We start from the raw sequence: 19573 nt of genomic DNA, 5'->3' as shown, positions 1-19573 counted from the left end.
TAATTTAATTAAGAATTGTTTTCAATTATAAATCAAAGCAAAATCAGGATAGTTCCTCACGAGAGTAACAACATTAAAACAAAATTTCTATTAGTAATGGTAATGATCATACAATAAAATATGTGTATGGTCTACTAATTGCATTATACAAAGAAAACTACTGAATCAAAAGACTAGCATAAGCAGGTGTTAATATTTACAGATGCAGAAAAATGTGAAAACCCTCTTTACAACAGGGAACAAAAGAGAACCGAAAGTAAATGACTTGGTGGTTGTTGCGTACATTTCCAACCATTTAAGTGCAGAATAAATAATAAAAACGATATTGATATAATTCTTGAATCCAGGAACCGAATGAGAACTTTTAAATCCATTCAGTTGAAGAGGGTTTTGCCCCCAGCTGTTCTATTCATTGTTTACTGGTTGGGTTACAAAATATTAAATAAATTGCCTATTAAGTTTGTAGCGCCGTGATCAAAGAATGTTGATACTTGTATAGAAGTCACTGTTTAAATGCCGAACTCTGAGATTAGGAATCTCGTGAAAACTAAATAAGCCAAAATGATTTAGTCTCTAACCCTCATACACCCATTACAGAGAAAAGTAAGTGTTGTCTAACGTGGCTGGATTGGTTGAAATCCCCAATTAATGGTTTGATGGCCAATAGGACCTGTGACAAAAGGGGATGGGTCAGCAAGAGAACTTGGAAAACTCACAAAAGAGAGTTGAAAAATTCATTTGCAGCGAACTTGCAAATGTCAGAGGAAATAGGGTTAGTCAATAGTCGATAAAAGGGTAAGATCCATTTTTAGCAATGCATAATAAAGAAAAGGTAATAATTTTACCTATGAAATAGCTGAAGCAAGGCCAAAAAATTTCGTAAACTCTGTGAGGCAAATTATGGAAGGAAGCGTCAGAATCTCTTCCAGAGGAAAAAAAATAATAAGAACTTGTAACCAGTAAGTTAATGGTTTGCTGCAAATGGAAGAGGAAATAGGATTAGTGAATAGTTGATAAAAGGGTAAGATCCATTTTTAGTAATGCATAATAAAGAAAAGGTAATAATTTTACCTGTGAAATAGCCGAAGGAAGGCCAAAAAGTTTTGTAAACTTTGTGAGGCAAATTATGGAAGGAAGCGCCAGAATCTCTTCAAGAGGAAAAATAATAATAATAACTTGTAACCAGTAAGTTAATTGGGTCAACCTATAGGACTTCTCACCAGTAGGACTTCTCACCAGTAGCCAAGGCTAATTACAACCATTGCTCGACATAGGCAACAGAGTTGACCCGGCAGAAAATTACGCTCCTGAGGATACCGGTTGAACTACAATAAGACCCTCGGCATTGGTGAGGAAAGCATATAACCAGTGGTAAACAAAAAATAGACCCCAATATCCTTAACCTGCCTGGATCCTTGCCAAGGGTTTCATTGCAGAACTTCACCTCCAGAAAGCCATGGTTTGAACGGTTGGATGTGGCGCAAGATACTGGAACCCCAGAAGAAGGAATGAATGTTGCAGAGGCCTGATATCTCATAAAACCCTAGAGCCTTAACAATAGAGTTAACAAATTCGCTGCAAGAAGGAGACGAGCCTATTCTGGTGAGTTGTAACATATTAAAATCAAGATCAGTCGATAACATAACCCTTACGAGTGCAAGTAAATGGATAACTATAGACGCGACACAACTACTATGGAGAGAAATAAAAAATGGAAACCTTACCTTAATTGACAGGGACATGCTGGAATAGTGAAACTTGTCTGCCATTAGGCCCAACTCAATAGCAATTACACATTCCTATGCACTAGAGTTGCAGGGTAATGCTAGAGTTGGGCACGGGAGGAATGAGCTCAGGGTGAGTGCGCGACAGAAGAGGGTTAGTTACCAAAACTAACCTAAACACCCTCCACCGTCGATTGTAACCCCAACTTAGATGTGCGATAGATCAATTGACACGTCAAATTGCCAGGATGAGACACATGGGATTATTGAAAGTCTGGTGTTTGACAACTCATATCCCTGAATGTTCGATTGTGAATGAAATGAGAAGTTGCAATAAATGTACCCTATGGTAATATAACCATGAGGTGATCAACATCAATAAAAGCATTTTAACAGTACAAAACCTCCCTAAGGGTGGGCCATGAGCGAAATAGTTATGCCGGGTAGTTATAACATTTCATTATATATTATATATATAGATACCGGGTAATGGAGTTTTTTAGTGTGATTTTTTGGATTTTCCGGTCCTTGAATCTTGTGGAAAAATTTAAGATCAAATTTTGATTTGTTTTATTTAAATTGGTTTTTTCACTGTATATATGGATTGAGCACCTTAAAAAACCCCTATGGTATTTTGATTGTGCAGGGTTACCCATCAAACTTGTGATTTCAGTGAATTCCTGCAGGATTTTAGAGAAACTTGTATATATGGATTGAGCACCTTAAAAAAACCCCTATGGCACTTTGTTTGTGCAGGGTTACCCATCAAACTTGTGATTTTAGTAATGCACGATTTTAGAGAAACTAGGCCAGAAAAACCCACCAAAAAAGCTTACAAAAAATTGCACTAAAAACAACTCCTATAGTAATTGAACAACTAAATGAGGAACTAAGGTTATAATAATAATGGATTAATATAATTTTTATATGAATGGAATTCAATAACCTTTAAAGTGACCAAACGAAGTAAAGGTATTCTAACAAGCATGCATCATGTCAAATAAGTAACAACAAATTTTGGTAATTTATTTGGAATGTTCTTTATGGGTGTTACAGAAAAGATGTATAGTTCTTATAGTCTTTACAAATATTTCAATATTTGATTTACCTAAACTATTTGAATATCTATATTAACTAATTTATTTCAAAATTATATGAATATGAGAAAATATATAAAAAAAAATAAAAATATTGTAATGTTGATCATAAAAAAATATTTTGATATAGAAAGAGAAATAATTAAAAGTTTAAAAACTTAAATTACTTTAAAATAAAAACAAAGCCTAGCGTTTCCTGCGACTTTAATTATTGAATTTTGAAATGTATGAACTAACCATCCTATTTGAATAAAGGCTACTTTGTAGATATTCTTGCTTATTTTAAGTATCCTTAAATTAGAGTAAGAAACAAATAAGACATACATGAATGAAAATACTGCTAATGACCTCAGACTTAGTACTTGAATGTTGAAACCAAAATTATAGAACTATAATTCCAAACAAAAAAATGTTTCTACCAAAAGTGGTAAAAAAATTCTAGAACCATATTTCCAAAAAAAAGTGTTTCTACCAAAAGTGGTAAAAAAAATATAAAAAATTCTAGAACCATATTTCCAAAAAAAAGTGTTTCTACCAAAAGTGGTAAAAAAAATATTGATATGAACTTTAAAACCAAAATTTTAGAACCATACTTCCAAATCAAAAAATGTTTCTACCAAAAGTAGTAAAACAAATATTGTTATCTTGCATTGGAACTCTGCTAACTAAAACTGCTAACATTACATATATATATAACCTCTCATCAAATAATATTTTTACACAATATTACTTTTGTTCGAATACATATGAATATGCTCAAGATAAACATCACAAATATATATGAATATTCTAAATATGAACAAAAAGTATATGTTCTACAGAAGTGAAACACAATAAACAAACTAATAAATTAAGAAAATATTGACATTGTAATGTTTTAATGTACTTTTACATTATACAATTATGAATATTAATATTAAATTAAATTAGATTGCCCATAATGTTTTTTACACTTTACAATTCTCAAAAGTAATATCAAATTAAATTACATTTCCTGTAGTATTGAAAATAGTTCATTAATATTAAATTAAATGGGTTTACTCATAAGGATAGAAAACAAGAGACAGTGGATTATGGTGGGTTGTGCATGATATAATTAATTATTGAGGTCGGTGAAATCAATATAATTATTTATGGATATTGATGTCAACATGGATACGGATCTTTTGATTTAATGCAACTTTTCACAAATTTTCTATCAGAATATGAACTCGCTGCATCATTTGAAAAAAAACCAAGTCAGTCACCCATAGGTGATAAAAAAAGTGAAGAGGCAGGAAGCATTTGTCAGTATTATTTAAGATGGATTTATGAGAGTATAATGTACTAATAAAGCGGGGATGTGAGATATTTCATTCATCTATAATACTATGTTTTTCGGCCAAACATTGCTTCCAAATGTAATAATAAACAAAGGTAACATGTGATTTGCAATGGATATTTGTAGTTGTACAATTGGGATATGTGTCGTATCTCTTGGTCCTGTAAAAATATCATGAAGGACCCTAGTCATCCAGGAAATAGGAGGAAGTTTTCCCTGAGACGACACATAGGCTTCGCCAACAACAATGAGGAAGATGAAATGTAGGACAATGTTTTCAATATCCCCTTGGTAAATAAAGTTGTCAGATGGAATTTAATGCGCTGACGATTCAAATTTTATGAACTAATGATAGTGCACCACCATCAATCTAAAACAAGTGCTACATAGTAGCGAGTCTTGCCGCTTAGTTTAAATATAATTAAATAAAAATAAAAATATTGGCTAGAAAACAATTGTATTATCCAACTCAAATATACAGTTAATGTTGCATTGAAATAAGTATATTTGCATTTACATTTGAAGTATATAGTTGAGTGATTTGAAAATATGGATTTTATGTAAATTTGAATAACATATTCTCACATTTTCTTTAAACACTAAGGTTAATCATACTAATAAAATAACGGTGGAACTAAATAGAACAACATTAAAAAATGATATAATCTTTTTAAATGTGGTAACTAATCATAATAATAAAATAACTAATCAAATTGTTTTTGGGTTAGTTGATAGAATGGATGAGTTTGATATTAGCTCCAGATTTTGTAAGACAATTGATGGATATCTTATCTTTTGGATTTAAATCATTCCATGGTACTTGAACTCATGACCAACTGGTTAGTTGATGAATGGATGAGTTTGGCATTAGCTCTGGATTTTGTAAGACATTTGATGAATCTCTTATCTTTCGGCTTTAAATCATTCCACGGGACTTGAACTTTGGGACTTGAACTTTGACCAACTGTACTGAAACATGGTTCAATAGTCATTGGATCCAATTATTATATGTTGTTTGTAAGTTAGTATTGATGGGAGTTCAATGTTCCCTTAGATTTAATTGATCTATTGTATTGTTACCCAACGATTATGTCTCTCATAAATTTATTCACGTTAATTTGTTGAATATGGTAGGTCTTAGATGTATGTATTTGCATGGATGCCAACAAATTTGTGGTGATTTCACCACGTTGAGGTTTAAGAGACCAGAAACATTTAATTCTCTGACACAATAATAGGAATATTCATAGGTTAAATGTTGAAGAATGGTGTATGTATGATGCATCCGTCCACATCATTAAATGTTGTGTCATTATTAATAAATTGTACAACATGCAACGTGAGAAGAGAACTGTTATGACAACAATGACAACTAGGTACACAAATTAATCTATGACAACTTACTTTAATTATTGAACTTTGAAAAGTATAAACCAACTACCATTAATCATCTTTTTTAAGTTTGTCATTTCATAGCTAATATTCTTTTGACCAAATCATTTTACAAAATCACAAAGTTTTGGAAGTAGGACAATCATAATGTAAAATTATGATGTTGTTAAATTGAATTTTTTTAATACTTATATTTAATGGTACAACCAAGTGCCTTGCATAATCACAAAAATGTCTAAGTTGGAACATCAATATGTTAGTTATAATGTACGCATACACTTGTCATATTATTTTTTAACTCTATTATTAATATTATGTAGTGAAAGTGATAGTCACTTATGTTAGGGCCTTATTCAATAAATAGAAAATGATACTAGAGACTATTAAGGGGATTTTGTCAAAACCTTCATATGTCTTTGTTTCGAACACAACATGTTATGATTTATTTAAATGTTATTTTTTTTAAATGCATAATTTTTTTATTTTTATTTTTTAATTTATTTGGTGAAAAGAATTGGGAAATAGAAATTCACAAAAATGCCAAGAGAGATCTGCAACTTGAGCTAGGGTTGGATTTGGTGCTAGGGTTTTGACTTAGGGTACCATGGCGGGATGCGCAGGGGGGAGTGTCGCTCCCTCCTACAGTCAGGTAGTCACAGAGGGAAGTAAGGATGCGGGAAAGAAGCATTTCAAAAAACCTCTGGAGAAGGTTTCAGAAGCAAGAAGCAAGGGAACATTTGGAAGAAACGGACTTCAGGATCAGGAAGGGGATCAACAGGAAACAAGTAAAGAAAAGGAGAATGGAGGCAGCCGAGAAAAATTGATTTCCATAAGGACAATGGGGGTCTACAAACCCAAGTCGAGCATTATTCCCCGAGTCATATTGAGCGATCTAGCGATACAAGCGCATAGGGATCATATGACGGAACATGCGATCATATGCAAGTTCATGGGGTTATGGCCGACAGAGAGGGTGTTACATGTCTGGATAAGGAGCCATTGGAAGCCAAAGGGAGAAATACATTTACATCTGGGTTCTAAGGGCTTCTTCACAGTGGTGTTCACAAGCCTAGAGGACAAAGACAGAGTGTTCGAAGGGGGGCCTTATTTCTATGTTGTGGCAGGACTCTACATGTGGCCATGGATGATGAAATTTGTCCCGGAACGTGAAACATTCACATCAGTACCGGTTTGGATCAGACTATACTCCCTTCCTCTGGATTATTGGCTACCAGAATCTTTGAAAACCATAGGCAACAAGTTGGGGCATTTTCTAAAGATCTCAGAGGCAACTCTGAAAGGAAAATATACCTCCTTCGCCCGAATATGTGTGGAAATGGACCTATCTGGAGCCCTTCCGGAAGCGATAATTTTAGAAGTATATGATGAAGAATGGGTGCAGACTGTGGACTATGAGCACATACCATTTAGGTGCCGCAAATGCCATGAACATGGGCATCTATTTAGAGACTGCCCAACAATCAATATGGAAGGTAATGGGAAAACTACTGTGGATAGAGATCACGAGGGTTTCACCAAGGTTGGGGGCAAAGGGAAAGGGGGTAAACGTCCACACAAGAAGATAAATGAGGATAGACATACAAGACACAACAGTTTCAAGATCCTAGAGGAAGAAGAGGGGAACAAGGAGATAGTCCAGGACATGGAGAACGTAACCAAGGAGCAGGATAAGGAGGCTGAAATGGAGGATATCACAGTAAACAACCAGCAAAAGGATGATCTACCAAGCTGTATGGAGATCAGTAGGGACCATGAGATGACTCCAAGTGAAGCGGGAACGGAGGACCATGAACTACAGGAGATTCTAGATAGGGAAAATCTAGATCTAGAGAAATTTCTGGAACAAGGAAAGAACATAGGAGTGGACTCCCTGCCAAAAGAGGATTATGACAGAGTACAACAGCTCTTTCTATGGAGGTCACAATCGAAGGGAGCTGGAGTCAAAAGAAATCATGAAAGCCAGGAGCCAAGTGGGGTCAAAATGATGGAGAATTCACAGGCACAATCTCCAAAGAACTCAGGTAGGAAAAGAGGAAGAAAAAGATAGAATGAGCTGCTGAACGAATGTGGAAAACTATTGATCAACTCAGGTAAGATGAAAGATCTCACCAGTTATTCCTTTACTAACCTTTCTTAATGAAGCTCACAACCTGGAATATTAGAGGCATAGGGAATAGAAGGAAACAAAGGAATCTAAGTAACATAATGAAAGAAGAAAAACCAGATATGGTTTTTATTTAGGAGACAAAATGTTCGATGGATAAGATAAGAGAAATTCATAATAAGTGGTTAATCAAGTATGAGTATCTAGAGGTTAAGGCAAATAACTCGGGGGGGGATTCTCATGCTGTGGGATCCACAGAAATTTGGAATCCTGGATGCTGAAGCATCCAGGAACTATCTTTCCTTGGTGTGTCAACCTGTAGGTGATAAGGAGATATACATGATTACAAATGTTTATGGACCTCAAAAGCAAGCAGATAAACTCAAGCTTCTCACCTCCCTGGAGGATCTAAGAGCAAGACATCCCAATATGCCTTGGATTGTTGCAAGAGATTTCAATATGATAAGATCTCTTTCAGAGAAAAAAGGAGGCACTAGACAGCTAGGCAGAGACTCCATGGCCTTCCAAAACTTCATTATGAACATGGGACTAGTGGACATTGAAACAATAAATGGAACCTTCACATGGAACAACAAAAGGGGATGGGATTCTCAAGTTGCTTCCAAACTTGATAGATTTATTATTTCAAAATACCTCCTTCTCACAGGACCTTTCATGACAGCTTCCATTCTGCCCTTTGGAGGATCGGATCACTTGCTTGTATGGCTGGAAGCCACCTTTATGGGCACACTGAGAAACAGACCTTTCAGGTTTGAAAATGCCTGGCTCTCACACCCTAAATTCACTAGTAACATTGATAAATGGTGGAGAGAGGAGTTGAACATTCAGGGCACTAAAATGTTCATGCTCCAGCAGAAACTTAAACATATCAAATCCAGACTTAAAGCTTGGAACAAAAAGGAATTTGGTGATATCTTCAAAGCCAAAAGAGAAACTGAGCAAAAGCTCTAGGAGATCAATCAGATCAACATCACAGATGGCTTCACCGAAGAGCGGCAAAAACTAACTGACTCTTTGCAGGAAGAATGGGAGGATCGATGCTTACAAGAGGAAATTTTCTGGAGGTAGAAATCAAGGATACAATGGATTAGAGAGGGAGAAAGAAATACAAATTTCTTTCATAAATCCACTATGGCTCATAGGGCACACAACAAAATCACAAAGATCAAAGATTCTCAAGGTATTGAGCTTGTCTCTCACAATGATATGGAATCGGTCCTTGTACAACACTTCTTCAATATTGCAAAGGAGCCACTGGAGGATAGATCCAGGTTCATTGACCATTTCACTTAGTATATCCCTCAGCTGGTTACTAAAGAGGACAACCACAATCTTAACAGGCTAGTATCGGAAGAGGAGGTCAGTGAAGTGATTAATGAAATGCAAAATGGAAAAGCACCAGGCCTGGATGGATTCAATGTAGACTTCTTCAAAGCCTGCTGGGAAACAGTCAAACAGGATATCCTCGAGGTTGTGGAAGACTCGAGAAAATCCAAAAAGGTTCTGAAGGCTCTTAATGCTTCCTTCATAGCTCTGATCCCAAAGCAGGAAAATGCCATGACTTCGGATGGTTTTCGACCCATAGCCTTATGTAATGTGGTGTATAAAATCATTTCCAAAGTGATAGCCAATAGACTCAAGCCCCTTCTACCTTCTCTCATCTCGGAAGAGCAAACAGGCTATGTGGAAGGAAGACAAATCCTCAAAAATGTCATCCAAGCTCATGAGGTGGTACACTCTCTCAAAGGCAAAAAAACAAGCTGGTATGATCATTCAGTTGGACCTAGCGAAAGCCTATGACAAACTAAGCTGGTCTTACATAAGAGCAATTCTAAAAGCCTATGGCTTTGACCAAAATTGGATAAGATGGGTTATGGCACTAGTCACCACGACTAGTTTTTCCATTCTGCTTAATGGAGCTCCATCAAGAACCTTCACACCCTCCAAAGGACTTAGACAAGGAGATCTGCTCTCACCTTTCCTCTTCATCCTCATGATGGAAGGGCTAGGTAGAGTGATCAAAATGGCAAATGTTGAAGGACGAATCTAGGGTATCAAACTCACCTCGGATGGAGCGACAAACACTCATCAACAATTTGTGGATGATACAATGTTGCAGGGCATACCCACAGTCAGGGAAGCCAGAGCAATCAAAAACATCTTAAATGACTTTGCTATGGCAGCAGGCACAGAGGTAAGCCTCAACAAGTCCAAAGTCTTTTTCTTTAACACTAATATTTCTATTCAGAGAAACATTACCAGAATTCTTGGATTTCAAAGGGAATAGTTACCTTCCAAATATCTTGGCATTCCTCTTACTGACAAACCTCTAAGCAAGAAAGTGTGGGAGCCAATATTAAATAAACTTCAGGACAAGGTCAGAAAATGGACATGCAGGTCACTAAATTTGGCAGGGTGCCTTGTGCTCACACAGGCGGTCTTGCAGGCCATTCCCATTTTCATGTTTTCAGCTCTTCCTGCTCCTCAAGGCATTAAGCAGTAGATAAGGAGCATACAAAGGGACTTTCTGTGGGGTAGAGGGGAAGAGAAAAAGAAGTGGGCTTTAGTAGCCTAGGACAAGCTCTGCAAGCCCAAAAGCCATGGTGGCTTGGGGCTTCATGATCCTGAGACCCTCGACAGAGTTTCGGGAGCTAAGCATTGGTGGAGATGGATCAAGGAGTCAAATGCCCCCTAGGCTAAACTTTGGAAACAAAAGTATGCCAAGTATTGGCAGGAGAAGGATCACATTAGAATGTCAGGGCAAATCAGGGGCTCCCATATTTGGAACCTTGCCTGGGAAAATAAAAGTATTGTTCAGCAACACTGTTTCTGGGAAATCTGAGTAGGGGACCTTGCTCAATTTTGGGAGGACAGTTGGCAACAGGAACCCAACCTTTATAGGGATGAATTAGCAGCTCTCAAGAGTGACATAGATAGCAAAGGTCTGTTTTTGGTAAAATATTTCTGGGACCAGGGAAGGAATAATGGAAAATGGAGGAATTGGAAGGATCTAAGATACAGTGATGAGAGTCCTCTGAAGGCCAAGGCAGACACTCTCACCCAGGATCTAGAGCATAGAAGGATTCTGGTTTCCTCCTCACCTGACCAATTAAGATGGGGAAAGAATACCGAAGGTAACTTTAACCTCAAAGAGGCTAAACAGGAAGTTACAGGATTTAACTTTGTGAATACTGATCAAGTCTGGAAGAAACTATGGCAAAGCCCCCACTAGATGAAAATAAAGTTATTCATCTGGCTAGTGCATCAAAGGAAGATCTTAACTTGGGAGAATCTCCTAAAGAAAGGCTTCATTGGTCCTTCCAAATGTTACCTCTGTGGCTCACAAGAGGAGACGATTGAACACCTTCTCAACCTCTGTCCTTTCACATCCAAGGTGTGGGACTGGGTGGCCTCAATCTTCAGACAAACTGATAGGGATAGTCTTAGCATATCCAACACTTTGAAGAACTGGAGGAAGAACTTCTCAGGGAATGAGATTATTAATAAAGCCTGGATTCTGGTTCCAGGCTTTGTCATTTGGAATGTTTGGAAAGAGCGCAATAGTCGGATCTTCAAAAACAAAACAAGCGAGCCCCAATACATAATTGATCAAATTCTAAGGTAGCTTAAAGACACAGTAAGAAGCTTGTTGAGGACACTTCCTAAGGATCCTCCTCTGCCCCAAGAGGAGAGTATTATACTTCATTTGGGTCTCCAGTCCATAAGTCCTCAAGGAATAATAAAGGGAGTGAGCCTAATAAATACAAGTGTTAACATTTGGAAGCCCCCTCCTTATGGTTTCTTAAAGGTTAACATTGATGGAGCTTCTAAGGGAAACCCAGGATTAGCTGGCTTTGGGGGTGCCATAAGAGATGATCAGGGGAAAATAAAGAAAATATTCCATGGCCACTTGGGGAAGGCCACTAATAACATGGTTGAGCTCATGGCATTAGAGCAATGCTTGGAAATCCTGGTGGATTCAAATTCACATAATGTTATAATTGAAGCAGATTCAGAATTGATTATTAGAGCGGCCAAGAAAATATGCAATGGAACCTCTCCAGATAAAGTGTCGAAGCATTGGAAGCTTTTGCAGGTCTTTCACCGTATCTACTCCCACCTGCAAACCCTTAAAACTGTCAGATTTGTCCATGTGAAAAGGAAAGCTAACATGTTAGCGGATCGGTTGGCGAATGAAGGAGTCACCAATAGGGACAGGGATTCTTGGTATGCTTGGGATTCGTTACCTACAGGAAAACTGTGGGAGGACTGTCTCTGTCAGGCGACCAAAGATATGGAACTATGGATTAATAGGATGGATCGAAGGGATTCAGGAGACAGGTGGGAGGATGAAGAACCCTAAACTGTCTGACCCTTTTTGGTTTTGGCTGCTTTCCAAAGCTCTGATTACTTTTGGTTGGATGGTGAAAGTACTGACTTGGGTAGTACCACAGGTTTGGTCGTCCATTTTCATTTTGCTTAGATGGTGTTTGACAGAGAATCTTGGAGGAAGGCTCAAGAACTGCCCGCGGGACTGGATTGACAGTCATCGCTTGATGATAGAGCATGCTTGCTTTTCCGTGAAACAACCAATTCAAAACCACAAGTGGTATATAGCGGGGTCCGAATGGTTTCTGGTTTTTTGAAGTTGGCCTTGATTCCACTCTTCGTGCGACACATTGCGGTGAGAGGTGAGAGAAAACCGCCCTCATTGGGTGGTTAACCCTCTCACTTCTCGACCACCCGATATCCACGAAGGTCGTTGGATCTAAGTCAGGTAGTCAACGGTGGCGATTTGTTCGTGCAAGTTGATTGGATGTTTCGGACCCAAAAAAGTTTAGAGTGCTAAGCCTATAGTTTTCGTTGAGTCCGTAAGATAGTTTTATGTGTGGTTTGTTGTGGGTTTTCTTGTGGATCCTCGGCGGGTCATTAGTGGCTTTTTGTGGGCCTCGGTTCGGTGGACTCGTCTTCCAAGGAGTTCAAGGTTTCTTTTGGCTTCTCATGGTTTTGGGTGCATGGTTTGGTTCCTACCTGCCCTGCTAACTGTTGAACTCTCACAGAGCGGGTGTAGCTTCATGTAAATTATGTATTATTGGCTAGCTTAATAGAAGGTCCTACTCTTACTTGATCAAAAAACTGAAAAAAAAGAATTGGGAAATAAAAATAATGTGATTTTTATAATATGCTTTATTATAATTAATGGAAATTTTAAAGTTTATACTTATTTTAAGCCTAGAAATATTAGTCAATTTTAATAATTTAAAAAAAATAAATTATAAAATGTTTAATAATATATTTGTATAAATATTTAATTTCATAAAGATTTAATTTAGTTTCAATTTTTTTATTTTTAATTATTAAAAATGAAAAATGACTTTTATAAGAGATTTAGTTTCTAAGATTTTGATAAGTATAATATAAACTTTAAAGCCATCAAACTTATAGCTATAATAAAAGATTCCAACCCACGCCTTATTATTGACTATTCCTATCCAACACAATTAAGTTAAAAATCAAATCCCTTATAACTAATCTTTGTGTTGGATGATAACTTAAAAAAAATAAAGACAAAACCATAATGGAATACTTCATTAAACAAATCAAAGCAATTTATTTATTAAACTTTCTCATCTGACTCATATAGCCCATATAGTGCTATTCCCTCCACAGAAAATAACATATAGATCATATAGGTCTGACACATTAAGTCATGGAGGGATAAAACCAAAAAAGGCAATATAATGCCATGAAAACAGCAGAAAATTAAGCTAATAGCCATCATCAAAACTCATTAAGAGGCAGAGGAGAGACACTGAAGAATAATCCTGCAGCCACAAAAACAAAACGAAGAGACAGCATCATATGTAGATAAAACCGATAGATTGAAGTCCAGAATGAGAAACCAAAAAGATCAGAGGGACCAAAAGCGAACTAGAAATCTGGAGGATAAAATTCCTGAATGGAAAGGAATTTCTCCCCATCAGCCACCTGCAAAAACCAGAGACCTGGAGCCACCTGAAGACCCTTTTTAGATAGAACATCTGCTTGCTGGTTGAGTGCCCTGTTGATATGATGAATAGAACCACCCGCCAATCTATTCCACAGAAACCTTATCCTGTCTAACCACCCAACAAGCTGAGGCTTGAGAATTTTATTTTTCCCAAGGACATAATCCACCATAACTCTAGAGTCTCCAAAGATTGAGACATTCTGTAAATTAAGAAAGAGACAGAAACTTAGAAGGCCAGCTAGGGCCATAGCCTCAGCTTTACTGTTGGAACCCCTTCCCCCATTCCAGTGAATAAGAAAATGACTGTTTTCATTTGCAAAGATGTGCACCCCACAGCCGCAAATTCCGTCCTGTTCAGCTCCATCGAAAAAGGCTCTTGGCATAAGAGAAAGCTCCCGAGGGGGCTCGATGCATACCTGTTTCATTTGCTTAGGAGGCTTCTGCGGGATCGATTCATAAAGAAGAGTGATGTTGGAGAAAATATCTAGAAAAGGGACTGATTTTCCGTTGAAAATGTAACTATTGCGCCATTTCCATATGAACCAAAAGGTGATAATGAAAACCGTTCTCCAAGACTCCTTTTGCATACTGCACCATAGAAACGCTTCGCTAATAGACACATGGAGCATATGTTGTATCCCATAGAAATCCGCCAGGGACTTCCATAGCTGCTGAGATATATTGCAGTTAAGAAAAAGGTGGAAATTATTTTCCTCTGCTGACTTGCAGATGGGGCAAATGCCAGGACCCTGCCATCCTCTCTTCCTTAAATTTTCCCAAGAGAGATTTCTATTGTGAAAAGACAACCATGAAAATAAAATCATTTTGGATGGGCACCCGGATTTCCAAAAGATGAGAGGAAAGGAAGGGCTGAGAGGAGCTTTCCTTAAACCACACAGATTCTGGTATATGTCTTTAACTCGAATAAAGTTTATCCCTTTTGAGTTCCTCCATATAAGACTGTCATAATTCGCCGAGCGAAAAATCCCACAGTTTCTGAGACGTGTTCTGATAAGTTCCCATTGCCGAGCGAGATCACCTTGTAAGCCCAAACATCCTGCTTCCTTCCAGATAGGAATCGGACCCTGCCAACCTGCAATTAAGCTGTCCCAATAGAAAAATCCTTTTCTGTGGAGGAAAGACAATAATGATTCAGGAACGTCGATAACCTCAGCACCACTCAGAAAATGGTCTTTCCCAATAAGAATCTTTTTGCCAGAATGGAACCGCCAGACTAAGTTCTCCAGGAAATAACTTTCAATCTTGCGAAGGCTTAACCATATTGAAGATCCAAAAGGAGAGCCGATCCTTCCTTTCCTGAACCAGAAAGATATGTCTTTCTTACGCATATATTTCTTTTGAATTATGTTGCTCCATGGCCCTTCTTCATAAATCCCTCTCCACAGGGTCCTACATAACAGAGCCTTCCCGAAAGTCCTCAAATCTAAGAGGCCCCATCCTCCCATGTTCTTCGGCAGAGAAATATTTGATAATTTTGAAAGGTGATATTTCCTTTTTCCTGCTTGACCACCCCAAATAAAGTTAGCAGTAAGCTTATTCATTGACTGGATAATGCTCGCTGGAAGGAAAAATAAATGAGACCAGTAAACTGCTAGCTGATTTAGGACAGATTGAGCCAAGATCACCCTTCCTGCCAGCGAAAGGCATCTATACTCCCATACAGATATCCTCTTATAAAATCTATCTGGAATCCATTGCCAGTCCACCTTTGAATATCCATTTGCTCTTAACTGGTAGCCCAAGTATTTAATTCCATGACTGATAGATTGCGCCTCAATGCCAAAGAGAGTCGATAACCATTCAACCTCCTCCTGGCAAATATCATTGTGATAGATGATTGATTTTGTACTGTTTATCTGTAAACCTGTTGCTTTCTGAAAATTGAAAAGGATTTCAAAAAAACATAACCAAGTGTATCTACATAGTATTCCAAACATTATGATATCATCAACAAATAAATTATGAGAGATCGAGATGTTCCTGCAGATTTTTAGCGGCTGACACCTGTTTTCTTTGACTGCCTTGTTGATATGTAAGCTGAGGGAATTCATGGCCAGAATGAATAAGAGCGGAGAAAGAGGACAACCTTGACGAAGACCTCTGGAAGCAGAGAAAAAGGGAGATGGGATTCCATTAATGATGACCGCATACTGTACCTTCTCCACGCAGGCCATGATCCAATTTATCATGCTTGCTCTTAAGCCAACCTTTGCAAGTAAACATCGAATGAATCCCCATTCAAGGCAGTCATATGCCTTACGAAGGTCAATCTTTAGAATGATTGCGTCCCTTTTTTTGGAATGCAAGGCAAAAAGACCTTCCTGTGCAATAGCAACTGCATCCAAGATGTTTCTTCCTTGCAAAAAGGCATGCTGGTCTTTTGATAAGAAATTAGACAGAGTTGCTTTTATTCTTTCTGCAACAATCTTTGAGATAATTTTGTAAGAGATATTGCACAATGAGATCGGTCGAAAGTCCCCAAAAGTCTCTGCCTTTCCTTTCTTTGGAATAAGTGCAATATTTGTGGAGGACGTCTTCTGATTGATACTGCCTGCTATCCTGGAAGCTTCTACCATTTTTAACAGATCAACTTTGATGATGTCGAAAAAGTGAATGAAGAACTCTATAGTCCAGCCATCCGGCCCTGGACACTTGTCTCTCTTGAAGGACTTCATTGATTTTAGCAACTCCTCCTCAGTTACTGGCTGGAAGATTTGATCATTTGTATCCTCATCAAACATCTGAGGAAACACTTCAATGCCCCACATAATATCCTGAAAGCTACATACTTCAGATCTTTTATACTGATTTGCGAAAAAACTCACCGCCTCATTTGTTATTTCCTGTTGAGAATATAGAAAACCTCCTCTTCCATCACTAATTTTCCATATGGAGTTCTTCTCCCTCCTGGAGTTTGCGAAATTATGGAAAAATTTTGTATTCTTGTCCCCTGCTTTTAGCCATATCGCCCTGCTTTTCAACCTCCAGAAAGATTCCTCCTGTTCTAAAATTTTAATTTCTTCTTCTGAAGCTGCTTAATGTGACACCTCTCTTTGAAGGATAGGCGATGAACAGACATGGCTTCCGAAGCTCTGTCCAATTCTTTTTGAATTTTGTTAAGATCATTTTTATTGGACTGCCTTTTCTTAAATTGCCAGTCTTTTACCACCTTTCGCATATGTTCCATTTTATCTCTAAAAGTCATCAAAAGCGGAAAGGGACTAGAGGACACCATCTCGCTCCATGCTTTCTTTATATGGTCATTGAAAGCTGGATCTTCCAGGGCTGTTCTGTTGAATTTGAAACAATATCCTTTTCTGAAGCCTTTTTCCTTCCAACCTAATAAGATCGGTCTATGATCCGAAATGAAGACATTCTCGATCGATGAGAAAGGCATGCCCATCTTGTCAATCAAACTGGCGTGAAGAATAAATCTGTCAAGTCTCTTTGCTATGTAAGCATTTTCAATTCTTCCATTCTCCCATGTCGGGTGCATTTGGGGAGGGAGGATGTCAATATAATTCCTCCTCAGCAGCAGTTCATTTTTTATTTTTTCAGCAAGGGGGTCCTTCTTCTTGTTGATGCCCCATATTTCCTCCATATTAAGAGTGACGTTTAGGTCCCCTGCGATCAATAAATATTCAACATCAAAAATTTCAGAGGCAAAAAGTTTCTCCCAAAATTGCAGTCTATTCCTGTAGGGAGCATATACATTCAAGATGTTTATTGGGAAGTTGAGTCCCCTCATATGCGCCGAGATCAAAATTCCCGCCAAACAGCTATAAGTTTTTGCCTTGATCCAGTTCGGATCCCACAAGACCGCTAACCCCCCCGAAAGACCATTGGCTTCCACAGCAGATATATGCCAGGAAGGAAACATCTTCCTGAAGTATGAGATTGCTACAGAAGAGGCGTGCATAGTTTCCTGGATGAGAATAATTTTGGGGCTTGCAGAGCGAAAAAAATCCTTTAATGCCAAAAATTTTTGGTCTACCCCCAGCCCCCTTATGTTCATGGAGATGATGAAATTCATTTTGGAATCTTTTCGGCCATGCTTGCTCTAAGAGGCCATTCTTCAGTCATGTCTATGATAGGAACGTCTATAAGGGACAAATTGCGGGCTCCTCTGCCTGCACCTTCACCTCTCCCCCTAAAATGCCTACTTCCCCTGTTGTTCTTCCTCCTTACTGTAATATTACTTGCAGAGTTTGGACTTATTTGCGGGGATTTTTGGACTCCAGGTTTATGAATAGTGAGAGCCCTGAGCTCCAAAGATTTCTTGCTCAGTAAATAATCCAAATCGCTGCCTATTGAATTTGAAGGCGAAGATGTTGGAGAATTTGCAGGGGTGGCTGATATCATTATCTCTTTTCCTTTACCAAGGGGAGAACTAATCTTCTTTGGGGAAGACGAGGAGGAATGAATGATGTGGACTTCCTCATTGAAATTTTTGTAGGGATGCGGGATCGGAGGAGGATTTGGAACCTCATGATCAGAGGCCGGCTCCAAAAGGGGCTTAGCAGGAGATAAATCAGGATAAGGAGCCTCGTAGTCAGATGCCGGCTCCAAGGGTGGCATTGAAGGAGATATAGGCTCCGCGGGAGCTGGGGATTTACGCTGCAGAGAAGGCTGTTGATGGGTATCAGAGTAAAACTTTGCCGAAACCCCTGACCCTGGAGGAGACTGATTCTCTGAGGACGGAGACTTCACCTGTTCCGGGAAAGAAGATTTTATTTTGAAAGACTTTGCCACAGACTGATGGGGACCATGAAGCTTTCAGAGATTAAGACGCCGAGAGAAATTTTTTATTAGATGCCCAGTACGATGGCAAGCTGAGCATCTAAAGGGTACCCCCCAGAAATCCAGTCTTTGCCTAATTTTTAGATCCCTCCAGAATATGTCGATATGATCCAGGAATCCTCCCCTGAAGGCTTTATCTATTAGAATCCACGCAACTCGTTTATCTTTCTCTCCTAAACACCAAGGATCAACATAGACGCATCTTCCAATGGCATTGCCAATATCCTCTAAAGTTTCTTTTGACCATAATTCTAATGGCAGACCGGGAAGCTTGACCCAAATTAAGTTGTTAGATGGGATATTCTTTAAAGGGTTATAGCCCAGATACCATCTGTGCAAAGCCAGAAAGCTTCTTTTGTACACCCATTGATGCTTCAGAATGATTTCCAGGTCACTAGAATTTAGGAAATGAAAACAATACCATTCCTTTAGCAATCTAGCAATAATAGGAACATATCCTATTAATGGTTTCCACTGTTGCTCAAGCCAAGCCCTCATCTTCGAGTCTTCCAATTCCGGAAAATGCCACCGACCGACCAAGGTGTTACCCTGGAGACTTACAATGCGCTCTGCCAGATGGGAATTATCAATTTTAATGGCAGCAGGAGGGGGGGCTATCTTTACAGGTTTCTGTGTTTTCAGAGAATATCCTTCCTCCCGAGCCTTTTCTATGATATCTTTATCATTTTGGTCGATAGGGCGAAAAGGTTTTTCCTTTGACCGGACAAAACCATCCAAAACTTCCTGTGGGGCCACGGGATGAATCAACATTTCCTCCAAGGTGGACTGCCATTCACTTGACAGTTTGGTGCTTCCGTGGGTCGATTCAGCTTGGATGGCCGCTTGTATCATAGCCTCCATGGCAGATGTGTCAGATTGAAGATCCATGCTATTAACCTGCCACCTAAATTTTAGCTCCCAAGTACCATACAATCCACATAAAGATCTATGACGGACACTATGGTCAATGGTAGCAGAAGATTTCTGAACAAGATGCCTAGAGAAAAGGGATTTGAATTTTAAATTCTGACAGTAGTACTGACAGATGAAGCCTCGGAAAGA

General features: G+C 38.4%; 2 protein-coding genes and 1 long non-coding RNA gene across 4 annotated transcripts; all 3 read right to left on the bottom strand.

The window, feature by feature from the left end:
- Positions 1-325: 325 nt before the first annotated feature.
- LOC149172201 (uncharacterized) lies at positions 326-1834 on the bottom strand. 2 transcript variants are annotated; one of them, XR_016259613.1, is made up of 4 exons: positions 1725-1834; positions 1072-1575; positions 846-975; positions 326-670 (listed from the first exon to the last, which is right to left on the bottom strand). It is a non-coding gene; the product is annotated as an uncharacterized LOC149172201 (long non-coding RNA). The 2 variants fall into 2 exon arrangements; XR_016259612.1 differs by lacking the exon at positions 1725-1834 and having other exon boundaries at positions 1072-1646.
- An 11777-nt stretch (positions 1835-13611) lies between these two features.
- LOC149172200 (uncharacterized) lies at positions 13612-16479 on the bottom strand. The gene has a single exon (XM_089426232.1). It carries the CDS (start codon positions 16477-16479, stop codon positions 13612-13614), a length of 2868 nt encoding a protein of 955 aa, XP_089282358.1.
- Positions 16480-16715: 236 nt separating this feature from the next.
- Positions 16716-17630, bottom strand: LOC149172199 (uncharacterized). The gene has a single exon (XM_089426231.1). The coding sequence runs from the start codon at positions 17628-17630 to the stop codon at positions 16716-16718; it is 915 nt and encodes a 304-aa protein (XP_089282357.1).
- Positions 17631-19573: the final 1943 nt, after the last annotated feature.

This window comes from Pinus tabuliformis, chromosome 4_2 (assembly GCF_031772625.1).
Source record: "Pinus tabuliformis cultivar Carrire ecotype Pingquan chromosome 4_2, CPIR1, whole genome shotgun sequence".
NCBI classification, from domain to species: Eukaryota; Viridiplantae; Streptophyta; class Pinopsida; order Pinales; family Pinaceae; genus Pinus; species Pinus tabuliformis.
The sequence above is the reverse complement of the archived record's forward strand: the minus strand, read 5'-3'. Positions and strand labels throughout refer to the sequence as shown.